This window comes from Setaria italica, chromosome I (genome assembly GCF_000263155.2).
Source record: "Setaria italica strain Yugu1 chromosome I, Setaria_italica_v2.0, whole genome shotgun sequence".
Taxonomy (NCBI): Eukaryota; Viridiplantae; Streptophyta; class Magnoliopsida; order Poales; family Poaceae; genus Setaria; species Setaria italica.
This window is the reverse complement of record NC_028450.1, coordinates 8,353,618-8,368,877: the sequence shown is the minus strand read 5'-3', so window position 1 is coordinate 8,368,877 and position 15,260 is coordinate 8,353,618. Positions and strand designations below refer to the sequence as shown.

At 51.0% G+C, this 15,260-nt stretch overlaps 3 protein-coding genes across 7 annotated transcripts in view; 1 reads left to right on the top strand and 2 right to left on the bottom strand.

The window, feature by feature from the left end:
- Nucleotides 1-861, bottom strand: part of LOC101767355 (mitogen-activated protein kinase 13) — a 7,875-nt gene extending 7,014 nt beyond the window's left edge. For 2 of the 5 annotated variants that reach the window (XM_022823717.1, XM_022823716.1), the window contains exon 1: nucleotides 518-859. In XM_022823717.1, the coding sequence (XP_022679452.1) occupies nucleotides 518-557 (40 nt within the window). In that variant the 5' untranslated portion in view covers nucleotides 558-859. Of the gene's footprint in view, nucleotides 1-517 lie in introns of all 5 variants that reach the window. The other 3 variants (XM_022823709.1, XM_022823719.1, XM_004951909.4) reach the window with 3 other exon arrangements.
- Nucleotides 862-1,295: 434 nt separating this feature from the next.
- LOC101766956 (wee1-like protein kinase) lies at nucleotides 1,296-6,077 on the bottom strand. Its single transcript, XM_004951907.2, has 10 exons — nucleotides 5,484-6,077; nucleotides 5,332-5,392; nucleotides 5,156-5,222; nucleotides 4,728-4,994; nucleotides 4,495-4,559; nucleotides 4,290-4,399; nucleotides 4,167-4,207; nucleotides 3,933-4,078; nucleotides 2,516-2,869; nucleotides 1,296-1,831 (listed from the first exon to the last, which is right to left on the bottom strand). The coding sequence occupies exons 1-10, from the start codon at nucleotides 5,864-5,866 to the stop codon at nucleotides 1,733-1,735; spliced, it is 1,593 nt and encodes a 530-aa protein (XP_004951964.1). The 5' UTR covers nucleotides 5,867-6,077; the 3' UTR covers nucleotides 1,296-1,732.
- A 3,367-nt stretch (nucleotides 6,078-9,444) lies between these two features.
- Nucleotides 9,445-11,722, top strand: LOC101766534 (protein O-linked-mannose beta-1,4-N-acetylglucosaminyltransferase 2). The gene is made up of 3 exons (XM_004951906.3): nucleotides 9,445-9,834; nucleotides 9,959-10,042; nucleotides 10,148-11,722. Exons 1-3 carry the CDS (start codon nucleotides 9,708-9,710, stop codon nucleotides 11,386-11,388), a joined length of 1,452 nt encoding a protein of 483 aa, XP_004951963.1. The 5' UTR covers nucleotides 9,445-9,707; the 3' UTR covers nucleotides 11,389-11,722.
- Nucleotides 11,723-15,260: the final 3,538 nt, after the last annotated feature.

Below are 15,260 nucleotides of genomic sequence, written 5' to 3'. Positions count from 1 at the left end.
AATGGAGCGCGTACCAATTGTTTTACGGCTTCTAATTCCACTTGAGGTGAATTATTAGAGTAGAGGAGATCAGGGGCAAGACGACAGGAGCGCGATCCTGGCGAGAAAGAAAGGAGTGCTCTCCAATTGGTCGTCCCTCCCTCTCGTCAGCCATTGACGGCAGAACCAAAAGGGCAAATGCGTTCGCTTTACCATTGTAGAAAGGGTACAAAGCGCCACCTCCTACACCAACCCACCGACGAAAAATTGCACAGAGCTCAGCGGTCAAAAAGAAAAAATCGAGAAGGATTGGAACAATTCAAGCACCGTGACCGTCATTTTCGCCTCAAATGGACGACGGAGAAGCAAGGCAGGGGAAGCGTATTGGGCTCGTGAAATTTCCCCTGCTCAGCTGCCGAGCCGAGCAACCAGGAAGGCGTACGAAGCAACAGTGAACTCACGAGACACGTCACACGCGAGCTTATTGGGGGGGTTGAGTTGACCATTGACCTCGTCGTGATGGGACGACGGGACTGACCTTGTTGAGCCGCGCGTCCCGTCGTGGCGGTGGCGGCCATCTCGCGCTTGGGTTGGAGGCGCGGATGGTGGGGGATGCCGACGAGGCCCGAGTCCTAGACCGCTTCGGACCACGCGGTCAGGGACGATGATGACGCCGGCGGCCGCGGCGGCGAGCGCACGGGCACCCCGGAGGCGGAGGCTGGGGAGGGGATGCGGACGCCGTAGACGAGCGCCGCACCTCCCCTCGACCTGGCGCCGCCAAGGTGGCGGCGGCCGCAACCGCTCTCGTCGCCGCCATCACTCTCCTTCCGGACCATTCGCTTGCAATCATGGGGGTTTCGATTTCCTCGTGGCTCTCGAACCAGCGACGATTCGCATACACGGCTCGCAGTCGCAGAACCGAGCAAGTCGTGGCGCTCTTTCTGCGGAATCGATGAGCGTTAACTAGTTGATGAACGAACGCGATCGATGGCGATGGTTCCACACGCTCACACGAACAAAAGTAAAAGGCAACTTGGACAAAGACGCACACTAGCGTACTCAAATTATTCTAATTCTAATAAAATCTGAGTTAACTAATCTTCTGAAAATGGAGCATTATGTAAAGTCTGAGAAACAATACTGTAATCCAGTGAATTCATAAGCAAAAACATCCTGTTAAAGAACGTGAGCATTCCTTAAGAATTTGAGTAAAACTGTTTAAGGCACGGCATTTCATATGAAACACAACAAACTTGGCAGGTGAAGAACCCATGCACCCCCTAGAAAATTCTGACAACAAAATGCGATCAAGCTGACTTAGTAACAGAGCATAGACACATCACACATCCAAGGGTACTTGTGCAGAGAGTCAATCCTCCAGCCGTGCTAGATTAGACGGCACAAATAGGATGACAGATGACTCGAGCATTCTTCCAGCACAAAAGCTAAGCACAGCCAAGACAGAACATCAGCAACCAAAGAATGGTAGCCTTAACACATGATGACACAGCCATAACTTACAAGCGCTACTCAGATTCCCGGCGTTAAGATAGGATCACTCCTTGGTTTCAAGCATCTATACAAAATCAGATCAGTGCAGGCATACTGGCCATCACTGGGAGGAAACCGATTCTAAGTGAATCGTTTGGAGAGCCATCTCAATAGATATACAAAATTTGGGAACAGCTGGTGGTGAATAGCAGCTGAGCCCGCTTGCTCTCTTGCTGGTGGGATCTGATGGGCGGCGGTGTTTCTACTTCTTCGCTGGGACCTTGTGGAGCTTCTCGAATGTGGGATGTCTCAGGATCTCCTTTGCAGAAGGCCGCCTCAACGGATCAGGATCCATCATGGACTGAAAAATGGGCAGAAAAATAATATTTAGGCTCATTTTCACTTATTACTTCTGCTGTAAAAAAATGTTTCTGCGCTATGGTACGAATGAAGGACACCAGAGTCTGTTAAAGTCATAAAGTGACTAGCAAACAAAATTCTCCAAAGTTGTAACTCAGCATACAGAAGCCGATATTATGTAACCAGATTAGTATGGCAGAAAAGCAATTTCACTATCAACAAGCTTTTTGCTGTCTCAGCCATAGAACGAACTAGTAAAATACACTCAGAAAAAAAAGTTACTGGCAGTGGGCACCAATCCCTCTGAGAGGCAAAGTAGGCAACTATATCATATTCTACTACTGTTTCATCAGTTGGAAGTTGGAAGCATATGTGCCAAGTGCCATATGCTTGGGAATCAATTGCTTGTTAACATGAATAACACTAGTATTTCAACAAAAGAATAAAAAGTAACAATCCCAACATGGTGTTGTGTACAAACACTAATCAGCTATGGGATTAAGTTCAGAATTAGAGGACAGGAACAGTGTTGGGTGTGAAGTAATATGCTTAATATGTTAGGTATAGAATTTCCATCCAAGGGAAGTGATCACATCGAATAGTACCATTTGATCACCATTCTGCATATGATATAGAGGGAAACCAAAGCAAATAACTGGAAAGGAGAAGCCATATGATGTTATACCTTAATTAAATTCTGAAACTGCATTGGGCACCCTGGAAGTAATGGAATCTTGCCCTCTCTGATACTTGTAAAGTGAGGCCCAGACTCTGGAAGCGGCGTACCTCTTATAAGCTCATAGATGGCCGCCCCAAGAGAAAAGATGTCAACCTTGTCAAGATGCTCATACTTATCATTCAGCATTTCTGGAGGCATATAACGTGAATCTCCATCTTCAATTGCCAAACTTCGGTTAATAAGTGTAGCACAACCAAAATCTCCAAGCTTATAAATACCATTGCTGACATATATGTTATCAGGCTTCACATCGAGGTGTGCTATGCCACATTCATGAATGAAATCCAAGCCTTCACAGATCTTCAGTTTCACAAAGTTTATCATTAATATTTTAACCATGACATACATTAAAAACAAGTGGAAAATGCTTTCTGGTGAAGTAAACCAGATTAGAATGATTAGTGCTGAATGCAGAGAGATTTAAAAAAAGGAACATTACTACTCTACTCCCTCCGTCCCAAAATAAACGCACATCTCGCTTCTCTAAGTCAAACGTTTTCAAGTTTGACTAAGAATATAGAAAATATGATCAACATTTATATCTCCAAATAAATTTATTAGGAAAGTATACTCAATCCTCAGTCTAATGATACTTATTATACATCATAAATAGTAGTACATTTTTGTATAAATTTTGGTCAAACTTAAAAAGTTCGACTCTCTCGAGAAGTGAGATGTGTGTTTATTTTGGGATGGAGGGAGTATGTGTCTAACAATACATGATTAGAAGTGTTAGTGCTGACTGCTGGATGAACTCCAGAGAGATTAAAAAAAATGAAATGACTAATTCATGTCTAACAGGACATAGTTCACACATTCCTCATTGGTATAAATAATTTTGAAGTGGATCTCTCCCACTCTAAAGCTTGCACAAGTAGAACATATTTAGACTTTGTAGTTGTAGATCCTACATACACCACAAAACTAGCATGCATCCTATATTTCTTGACATCTTCACATCGACTGACTTGGTATGTGTTCAACAGGTTGGTATGAGACCACGGAACCTATCAATCCAATATCTCTTTAATTTAACCTAGGCCAATGAAATGCGATCTTTCTCCTATTGTAATTTTGTTACAACAATCTTGAAACTTGCATAATTAGTTCCCAGAAGACATTCCTTCTGAACCAAAATGGTCAGGCTCAAATGGTAAATGTGCATGGAAGCTAAGTGGATGGCAGCTGAATGGGAAACATGCTAATGAGTAGTTCCATGTTTCTAGAAAGTTGCTTAAAACAAATTACAATGGTAAGACTAAAGCTTGCAACATTAAAAAGACAGGCTAGTTTGCATACTAGCTCAGTTATCAAGAAGGAATAAATTTGGTAAATGACAGCTTAGTAATTAAAAGTCTCAAACCTGGTACAGAAGTTCCAAGGCTTCCCCATGCTTCAGTGGCTGGTTTCGATTCACAGATAGACAGCGATCACATAGTTCCATCTGAATATAAAGTTGCTCATTCTCAAACCATGATGTGAAGTATCGAACTATGTTCTCATGAGAACCTGGAACAACATGACACCAATGTTACAAGTTACAACCTTCCTCACAAATGCAGCTGAAAGTGAAGAAAAAGAAAGTTTATTGAGTCACCTAAGGCTGCCATAGCTTGGACTTCCTTCACTGCTTGCCTCCTGCAATGGAAGATGCAGTACACAATATTAGTTGATGGACGATCCTGGTCCTAATGAAGCACTAAGACTGCTATGCAGTTACCTTTCCATGTCATTATGCAATTGCTTGATGCTCCGTTTCACTGCATACAAGCACCCATCTATCCTGTTCAGAACTTTGAACACAACACTGAAGTTCCCATGGCCAATTTTCTGGGAATTAAGCATGTTACCAGTGAATAAAACTGCCCATCGAAGTGGACAAGTGCAGCCTGAACATGTACAGGTAATATATATTTAGGCAATACCTCAATTTCATGAAAATCAGTCCTGTAGCGTGAAAGACCATTGCCACCAATTGAAGGAGAAAACCCTTTATACATTAGAAAACAATTAGCTATGTTTGAGCCTGAAGAGACACACCTAAGTTACATATTAGACGTACAAGTAACTGAAGTAGGACTCACAGCACGCAGATGTGTGAAAGGGAAATGTACATACTTTTGAGGTGTTTTGATAGCATGAAACACATAAATGATACCTGCTGAGTTGCATTGCCTCACGCCGTAAACAGCATCATCTATACATGGATCCGTATTCAGGTACGGGTTCTTGACACATGGTGGAGGCATCACCCGGCAGCGCAGAGCCATTGCTGACTGGGAGACATAACCACCCCGCTTATGCAATGCAGGTTGCATCAGCTTCTCTTCCTCCGAATCATCTTGAATCAGACTGTCAAAATGGACTGGAGTAATCTGCCGGTCGAAAGAAAATTCTGTGGATTCCAGGCCTTTGGATGAACAATCTGCAAGTATCGGCATTCACTCACTTATGATGGAATACGGAAACTGAACAAGCCCATCAATTCATGAGTTCACAACAGTTACTTGATTGGATATTGTGGCAGAGATAGTTTCACATTCCAATCAATCAGTAATATATCTGAGGGGTGCAAGTCTCACTCACCAGTTCTGTACCGCTTGCTCCGAGGATTCGCTGACTTCTCCGGAGATTTGGGGCAAGGGATGTTCTCCTGCACAAAACCAGCGAAACAGTTAGGGAGGAAATGGAGCTCAGCACAGAACATTGTCACTGCCCTGTCATCCACACGCTCATAAAGAGAAAAATCTCATCTTCCCCACCTTATCGTCATCGAATTCATTGGCCACCTGCGGCATCTCCGGCGTGATGTAGTCTGGGGTGCTGCAAAACGGCAAGAAGAGGAATAGGGTTAATCTGAGACTGAGACCATATCCTGTCAGCAGACTAACACAGAGCTCGAATCGGTACCGACCAGAAGAAATCCTGGCTGAGGATGCAGCAATCCTTCTCCTCCATGGGCTCGTCTGCGTCCATCGGCGAGGCCTCCTGCGGCAACGGGGCCGGCGGCTGCGGCTGAGGAAGCGGCGGCGGGGCCGCCGGGTCGGCGCGGTAGCCGTCCTCCTCCTCCTCCAGGAGCGCCTCGAATGGCGTGAGCCCAGAGGCTGCGGCGGTGGGGCAGCGGTCGGAGAGGAAGGAGAAGAGGGAGACGTGCTCCAGCTGCAGCGAGAGCTCCCCCGACGGCGAGATCCCCTCGGCCGCCGCCGCGGGCTTCGCCTTCACCGCCGAGGCCGCAGCGGCGGCGCGGGGCCGCGCCTTCCCGCCGCGCGGCCGCGGGGTCGTCTTCGTCCTCAGCATCCCCGCCGGCGGCGGCCCGCGAGCGAGGGAGATATCAGAGATCTCCCGCAGTACCGCCGCGCTCGCAGCGATCTCTCTCCCCCCTGTCGCCTTGCGGATCCGAATCCGCCCTCGCGGCCGCGCCGCGCGGGGGTCGGGGAATTCGAGGCGACGAGGGCGAGGTGGGGATGCGGCGGAGCGGAGTGAGAGAAAGGTAGAAAAGGGGAGGGATAAATAATTGTTTTGGGGGGCGGGGGGGGAGGGAGTGGGGGATTGAAATGCGTGGGTGCGCCGCTGTGCTGGTGGAATTGGCGGGAGGAGGAGGTGGGAGGGGGAAATGGAATTAATGGAAAGCCATTACTCCATTTCGCCGCCGCCTCGGGTTGTGCCCCCGGTCGGAATGCGTGCTGTTGGCCCGGGTAGCCCATTTCTGTCCTGATACGGGTGTTGGGCTGCGCCGCGCATTGGGCCGGGCCACACAAATGGAATATTTGTTTCTTTTTACCTCTTTTTTTAAAAAAAAAATTCTAACGTGTGGGATGCGCGTGCGAACTTAACTGCAGATAATGCGAACGGGTTGATCAGCAACCTCAGTAGCACCCCGGCCCCAAGAGGTCACAATTTCGATCGTCGGTGGAGACGAATTCCGGTGGATTTTCTGAATTTATTCCTGAGTTGGTATGAAAGCACACGCGTGCGATTTCAGGCCTTGTTTAGTTGACAAAATTTGGAGTGCTCAAATTACTGTGCTAGCACTGTAGCACACTGTAGCGTTTCGTTTGTATTTGTGAATTATTGTCCAAACATTGACTAATTAGGCTCAAAAGATTCGTCTTGTAAAGTACAACAAAATTGTGCAATTAGTTTTTAATTTTATCTACATTTAGTACTCCATACATGTACCGCAAGTTTGATGTGATGGGGAATCTTTTTTTTATACCGTGCCAAAGTTAGAAGTTAGGGTGAACTAAAGGCTCAGTGTACTGCACGCTTCCCGCGTCGCCAGGACCCCGCGTGGCTCGGTCGCGAGAGGAGAGGACGGGACGACACGACACGACACGAGACTAGAGAGAGAGAGAGGAGGGACGGACGGACGGTCGGGACGGAGCGCGCGGGCGCGAGGCCGTGAGGCTGACAGGGCGGGCTGACACCGACGCCGCACCCGGTTTTTTTTTTTTCCTTCGGCGTGTCAAAACGTGTGCGTTTATGGACGTACACGCCCGCGCGCATACGGCCAAGCGCGTTTGTTTCGGATCGAGCCGGCAACAACAACATCCCGGTAGAGTAGCTACCAGCACAGTACGCGGACAGTGCCATCGTACCTGTTAGGTAGAAGCAGTCAAGTAGAATACGCGCATGAACCGAGCAACGTGGCCTCGGATAAACAAGACACGATTCGTTCGATCCAACAACTCCTAGAAGTCTAGAGAGAGAGGAAAAACACACGAGAGAGGCGAGCGAAGGAGACAGCAGGCGAGTGTTCCTGCGAGTTCTTAGCAGGAACACCGTGTTAAACAATCACATCGGATGTTTGATACTAATTAAGAGTATCAAATATAGTCTAATTACAAAATTAATTGCACAGATAGAGTCTAATTCGCAAGACGAATCTAATAAGCCTAATTAGTTCATGATTTGATAATATGGTGCTACAGTAACCATTTGCTAATGATGGATTAATTAGCCTTAACAGATTCATCTCGCGAATTAAACCCCGTCTGTTTTTATAATTAGCTCATATTTAATCCTTCATCCGAATATTCGATGTGACTTGCTTAGCATCTCGTATCCAAACACCCCATTGTACGTTACTACTAGCACTGCCGATATATAAAACGCAAGTTGCAAGCGGCATGTGAATGAACGTATCTTCGTCGTCGTCGATCGGTCGGTGACGAGCGTGACGCGCTTCGGTAGACGATGGTGCCTGGCTGGCAGGTCGGATCCGATCCCCTCACGTCCGAACACGAACCGGCACATGGCGCCCCGCCCCGGTGGGCAGCGTGCGGTGGAGTGCTCGACACGACGTTACGGTCCCCGGGCGAGGTGTAGTGGGGAGGAGGTTCGTGTGAGGCGCCGGCAACCGACTGATCCGTGCCGTGCCGTGGCGGGGGTTAGCGGCCGCGCGCGTTCTGTACCGGATCGTCGTTGCTCGTCTGGCCGGCAGCTCCTATAGTCGTTGCCAACTTTCAAGGCCCAGTTCGAGTGTTTATCAACAACAAAAAAAGGCCCAGTTCGCAAAGAGACCGTGTCACCCTTCGCACGGCCACATCTGCACCAAGACGTAGGAGTACAGTCCTTGTACGGCTGGAGCCTGGAGTGTCGATGGATCCCAAACTCTAACCTTTGGACGTCACGTCACTTGCTGCATTGCAATACATGGGATCGGCCGGGTATCCTCTCGCGCGCGGGTCACCGACACGAGCGAGCGTCACGGCCCGGCAGCGCCTGCCGGGAGAGAGGGAGGAAAAGAAGAGGCACCGCACCGCAACATCACTGTTCGGTTCCTCGCTACTATCCCGTGGTCAGTGGCCGGGGGCGTGCGTCACTGGGTCAGAGGCGCGACCCGGTCCCCCGGTCCAAACCAAACCCCACCCGCTGTCCAGCCCGCTGGTTAACGGACGGACCAACGGGGGAATTAGCAGGCCGGTTAGCAACCGGCTTGGTTGGCCCCACCACCACTCGGAGCGAAATCAACGGCCACGCGGGCCCGCTGCTTCCTGGCTTCCTGCCTGGTGCCTGGTCAACCGCGGCCGTCGTGCGCCCATGCACCCCACCGACTGGCTCTCCTCCTCGCTCCCTTGCTTAGCTGGGGTGTTTGGATACGAGATACTAAAGGGTCACATGGGATGTTCAAATACTAATTAGTAGGATTAAATATGAACTAATTACAAAACTAACTGCATAACCCATATACTAATTCGCGAGATGAATCTATTAAGCCTAATTAATCCATCATTAGCAAATGGTTACTGTAGCACCACATTGTCAATCATGGACTAATTAGGCTTAATAGATTCGTTTCGCGAATTAGATTTCATCTGTGCAATTAATTTTGTAATTAGACTGTATTTAATACTCCTAATTAGTATCCAAACATCCGATGTGACAGGTACTAAAGTTTAGGGGGTGTATCCAAACACTCCCTAAGATAGATGCCGCTGGATATAGTAAATATAATATATACAGGGGTGTTTGATACGATGCGCTGAACTTTAAGTAGCAGTGTTACATTGGATATTCGGATTCTAATTAGAAGAATTTAATATGAGCTAATTATAAAACTAATTGCACCTAATTCGCGAGACGAATCTACAAAGCTAATTAATTCATCATTAGCAAATAGTTACTGTAGTACCACATTGTCGAATCATGGACTAATTAGGTTTAATAGATTCGTCTCGCGAATTAGACTCCACGTATGCAATTAGTTTTATGATTAGACTATGTTCAAATATCCGAGGTGACAGGTTAATCTCCTGCGTTAATCCCCGGCGTAATGACACGTTGTTTAATCGGCTAATCCCCCTGCCCCACCCCCCTCAGATAGTCAGATCCAGCTCCACACGGCAGCATCAGCGGCAGCTTAAGACCAGTCAGTCTCCTTCCTCCCCTTCAGCTAAGCATAGCATCTCGAGCCTTCCTTCCTCTGCTTGCTTGTCCTCGCTCCCCGTTCCCATTCCCTGCCAGCTCGCCTTCTCCTTTCTTCTTCGGAGAGAGAGAGAGAGAGAGCAGGTCAAGGCCTCGAGGGGGGCGCGACGAAAGGCGGCTGCTTTGGGCGCGCGCGCGCGCCAGATCTGGGCCGGGTGGGGGCTCCGGCCGGCGGCGGGAGGAGGAGGAGGAGGAGGGCGGCGGCGGCGAGATGAAGTCGTCGCTGCGGAGCCGGCAGGAGCCGCGGCGGGTCAGCAACGGCGTCATCATCGGCGCCATGCTGCTGTCGCTCTGCGTCCTCAGCATCGTCAAGGCCAGATACTGCGCCACCCCCTTCGGTACGGCCGCGCCTCGTCTCATCTCATCCCTTTTCCTCGATCCGGGCCGTGCTGTCCTGTGGTGTGGTGGGGGAGCTCCGATCCCTTGCTGACGTCGTCGTTGTTGTGGCGTGCGTGCGCGCAGGCAAGGCCGAGGACCAGCTCCAGGAGCAGATGAACGCCAGCATCCGGATGGAGACGGAGGAGTCGCCGGCAAGGACGCCCGGAGGTGATGAATCGATCGAGCTCTTTGACGATTTCGCTGATTTCGAAATTCGCTTAGAGCCCCCACGCGGTTTGTGCTGAAAATTCGCTGCTTCCTCTTGGGTTTCAGAGGAGGAAGAGGATGAGGAAAAGGAGGAGGTGCTGCCCAGCACGGCGCCCGCGGTGACCAAGCCGGCCGCCGTGGCCACCCCCACCACCGGCGGCAGGGACAAGAAGGGGAAGGCGAAGCCGACGTGCTACATGACGAGCAAGCGGTCGGAGCGGTGCGACGCGTCCGGCGACATTCGGGTGGACGGGAACCGCTCCACCATCTACGTCAGCGGGATAGACCGGGAGTGGCGAACCAAGCCGTACGCGCGCTACCACGACCCCGTCGCCATGGCCCACGTCCGCGAGTACACCCTCAAGCCGCTCGGCGACGGCGCGCCGGCGTGCACCCGGAACCACTCGGTCCCCGGCTTCCTCTTCTCCAACGGCGGGTTCTCCGGCAACCTCTACCACGACTACACCGACGTGCTGGTCCCCCTCTTCATCAGCACTCACCAGTTCAAGCGCCGCGTCCAGTTCCTCCTCAGCGGGATGAAGCCGTGGTGGGTGGGCAAGTTCACCCCCTTCTTCCGCCAGCTCACCCGGTTCGACGTCATCGACGTCGACAACGACCAGGAGGTGCACTGCTTCCCCCGCATCGTCGCTGGCGCCACCTTCCACAAGGACATGGGAGTCGACCCGCGGCGGTCCCCGGGGCACGTCTCGGTGGTCGACTTCAAGCGCGCGCTCCGGCGGGCATTCGGGCTCGAGCGCGAGGCGGCGTCCCGCGGCGGGGCCACGGGCGCCGGGAAGCCCCGGCTCCTCATCATCTCCCGCCGCGGGTCCCGGCGGTTCCTGAACGAGCGGGAGATGGCGCGCGCCGGCGCGGAGGCCGGGTTCGAGGTGCGCGTGGCGGAGCCCGACCAGCACACGGACATGGCGGGGTTCGCGCGGCTGGTGAACTCGGCGGACGTGATGGTGGGGGTGCACGGCGCCGGGCTGACCAACATGGTGTTCCTGCCCCGGGGCGCCGTGCTGATCCAGGTGGTGCCGTTCGGCGGGCTGGAGTGGCTGACGAGCGTGACGTTCAAGGAGCCGGCGGCGGACATGGAGGTCAGCTACATGGACTACGAGGTGAAGCTGGAGGAGAGCTCGCTGATCGACCAGTACCCGAGGAACCACCAGGTGCTCACCGACCCCTACGCCGTGCACAAGCAGGGGTGGGACGCGCTCAAGGCCGCGTACCTGGACAAGCAGAACATACGGATGGACCTGGACAGGTTCAAGAGCGCGCTGCGGGAGGCCATGAGCAGGCTGCCATGACCGCCGCCGATCCAGAGGTGGGAGGAGGAGGTAGATAGGTTGGTGTATCTATCACACCTGTGCCTAGCTTATGGTCGCTCGCTTAACTTAAATCTTCTTCTTCTTCTTCCCTGTTTTTTTTTTTGTTTTCTTTTCTGAGCTTCCTTTTTTCTAGCAAGATTCATTGGATCCATTGTTTTGTTACATAAAAAGAGGAATGGGAAAATGATGGACAAGCAAAAAAGCAAGAACGTGTCCGAACATGTTGTATACATAGAGGCCAGCTCAAACCCAGCTCAAGATGTTGATTTGTTAATTGCTTAATTTATAGAAACCCCTTTGTGATTATTGGCTACTCATGTCAAGATTTAAAGTACTCCTAGCAAAGGATCATGTGGAGATCAAGTTATGTCATTATGTGTAGATCATCCCGGCTGAGGCTGACCTCCCAATTCTGCTCTGAAATTTGTCAGTTTAGCCTTCAGCCATTGTTGTGGATGCTGCAGCTTCTCATCTCTCCGAGAGTCCCAGTCCCCTCTCCACAACAGCATTGCTGTGGAGAACTGAGTTGGTAGCTGAGTTTGGCCATCGAATGGAATGGAGCACCACGCGCCCACGGCAGCGGACCGCAACCACCGCGACGGCGACGCGCGCGTCAGCAGGCAGCAGCAGCCGGAGACGGAGACGTGGTCAGGCGAGTCGCGGTTAGGCAGGGCGGCGGCGGAGGGTGCGGCCGGGCCGCCGTCTCGCGGGATCACGGCGGGATTCGTGCGCCTCGTTCCCGGAGGAAGGAGGAGACGAGAGAGAAGGTGGAAGTTTGGCTCGCCCGCCACGGCTCGTCAACGCGTCCCCATCGTGGAAGTGGGGCGCCGGGCGCCGGCTGCCAAACCGCCAACTGCCCCGCCGCGTTGTCACCTCACCTCCCCTGCGATGACAAAAGAAACTGGGAGGCGGGAACCAGAAGCTTCCATCCCATCGAAGGCATCTTCCCTGGGGAAGAAGAAAAAGTCTACCCCTCATCTCGGCCGTTGGTTCGGTCTCCATCCGAAGCGGTTGGTTTGTCCTCGTGTAAAAGAACAAGGAGATGACAGTGATTGGACCTGGACTGATTCACGACTCGAGTTCCGGGATGGACGACATTTCTCACCGAGCCTCGGACAAGCGCCATCTGACGGAGACGCCGCAACCAGAGGCACAGAGGTCCAGAGCACTGGCACTGTAGTAGTAGGTCTGTATATAGCAGCTTCCAAATCGATCCATCCACGAATGATTCCAGCTGATGGAGCAACCCATCATCAGAGGGCAATTCGAAATAAGCAACGCACTCGATCATGAGCCGTGTGGTAACTGTAATCCGACGGGGACGGCGCACCACGAGCACGACCAGGTCCCCAGGGATCATGAGCGAAGCGCGAGTGCTACAGTGGCAGCTACTCGTCTTTGCAGCTGACGCCATGGGGGGCAGCAAGGTCAAGCTCTGAAGCTCACGACCGTGGCAACCACACACACAGGTGGCAGCCGTCCGGGAAACCCTCCTCGGCTCCTCTGGGTGAAACCGGTGGCCGCCCGGCGGCGAGTGGCAACAGCAACAGGTGCTCCGGCGCCGCCGTCTGCCACCGACACGACGCAGAGGATGCGAAGCCGCATGCTTCTACTTGTGGAAAACGCGACGGTACCTACTAGCGTGTCGACCGGTGGCACGACGGACGAAAAGGAAGAAAAACAATACTTGTGGAAACGTTCACGGATTAATTGCTGACGGAGATGGAGATGGAGATGTGTCTTCCGGCCGGGTCCCATGCACATTCTGACGGGCTGAAAATGCATACTCGCATGGGGGTCAACTGTCAAGGCATGATCACTACTACTGATTAATGGACTCGACCTCTGATGAACGATTCATGCATGGATGATGCGTACAGTTCAACCGACCGATCAACTCCGGCCCCGGTGGCGTGCGTCCTGTCGTCTCGCCGGCCATGTCGGTGCCGGTCCCTGCCGTCTTGCAGGGGTGGCCGGCCGCCGGGCCCGGGCAGCCGGCCTCGGCTTGCGCACATGCGGCACCACCACCAACCTCGGCGCATGGTGTGGGCCAGGCGGCTGCTAGGAATCGAAGGCTTGAGGCAATCAAGCAAGCAAGACGACGGCGTTTCCACAGATTCCATCCTCCTAAAGCTCAAAAGCAACGCGGCATGTGCGCTGCCTTGACGCTCGTGGATTAGTGGGCCTAACCGCCAAATTAAACAAACGCAAATTGGCCCACCGCCGCACATCACCGTTGTTCCCGGGGGATCGTCCAAGTGCATATAGAGTGGGAAGTGCCCCGTGTATTTCGTCACGAGTTGGCAATTCGTATTCTAAGATTTTTGTCACCTTTTTTCTGTTACGAGCCTCTACTGATTTCTAGCCAGTTTCGGTGAACTTTGTGGAGTGCAAATGTGTTATTACTGATAACGACCAACAATCTAGTACTACACAGTAAGTGTATTTTTGTCATTCTGTGAAACGAACGGGATAAGACAGCGCCATCGTCACTGAATATACTGAGTATTCCGTCCATTCAGAAATGTCAGGAGCTCTTAGTTTTGTTCTAAGAAAACCCCTTTTTTTTTCCTTCTAACTTTGCAAGTTTACATAAGAATATATTAACATCTATAAAATTAAATAAATATACTATCAACACGTATAGCATATTTCATTATTAATTTAATCAAAGAAATTTATTTGTTGCTGTATTTTTTGTAAACCTGACGAAAACTATACAGATTTGATTTAAACCAATACTAAAACATGATACATTTTAGAACCGAGGAAATGGTATTGACCATGCATGGTTGGGGCATCCTTTAATTTCCGCTGATCCATCTGGTGCCCTTAATTAATTAGGATCTAGGAGTATATTCCTTCACAAATTAAACCCATGCCAACAACGTCATACTCGGAACTAGGCGCATTAAACACGAACAGCCCAGCACATGGGAAGTGATCAAAGCTTACTAGGAACCGTGGCTGTTCGAACTGGTTCCCATATCGGAGACTTCACCGGACGGACAACGACCGGCGAACAACCAACCACCTGGATCGAAGAAGAAGAACTAGCCATAGCCAGCCTTCCTTTTTTCCCGTGTCCTCTAGCTGAGATAAAAAAAAAAGGAAAAGGAGATTAAAATATAGTTCACAACTCACTTACGAGTCGCGTCAAATTAAAGTGACCAACTTTCTGTTAAGGGAATCCCGTTTCAAAGATCAATCAAAACCCTAAACCCCAACAGATGAGGTGTGATGTCATGAGTCATGACAGGCCACCGTACCCATGGCGCTGACGTATGCATGCAATGCAACGCAAGCGTCGTCTTCTTCTTTCTTTCTTTCTTTCTTTTTTTGCGTGCTTGGCTCCATCATCGTGTTCATTAATTAGTAGTTACCATAGGTAGCAGAGCCTAGAGCACTGTACAAAGCTAATGGCGTTGCATGGACCACGCCTTGTAGTTGTCTTTTGTCTACGTACTTTGTATGGATTTTGCTTCTTTTTTTGGGGTGCGTTGCAGGTTAAGAGCAAGTATAATAAGGGGCTGTAAGCTGGCTGAATGCTGACGTGGAGGAGAGAGAAGAGGTGAGAGAGGAGAAGCGGGCTATAAGCTTACAGCCGACTTGGGCACAGGAACCAAGAAACTTTGTGAGAATGACTTGTGGACCATGTATTAATGGTGAAGAGCTAACCATTGTACGAGTGGGCTAGGAAAAGGCTGAGAGAAACCTTGCAGCCCGCTTGCTAGCTGCGTTATTAAACTTGCTCTAACGGGACTTGCATACTATTGCGACGTGCAAACGACTCGTGCATGTCATCACGTCACGCCTTGGTCCCGCGTGCGATCAATGGGCAACAGCAACAG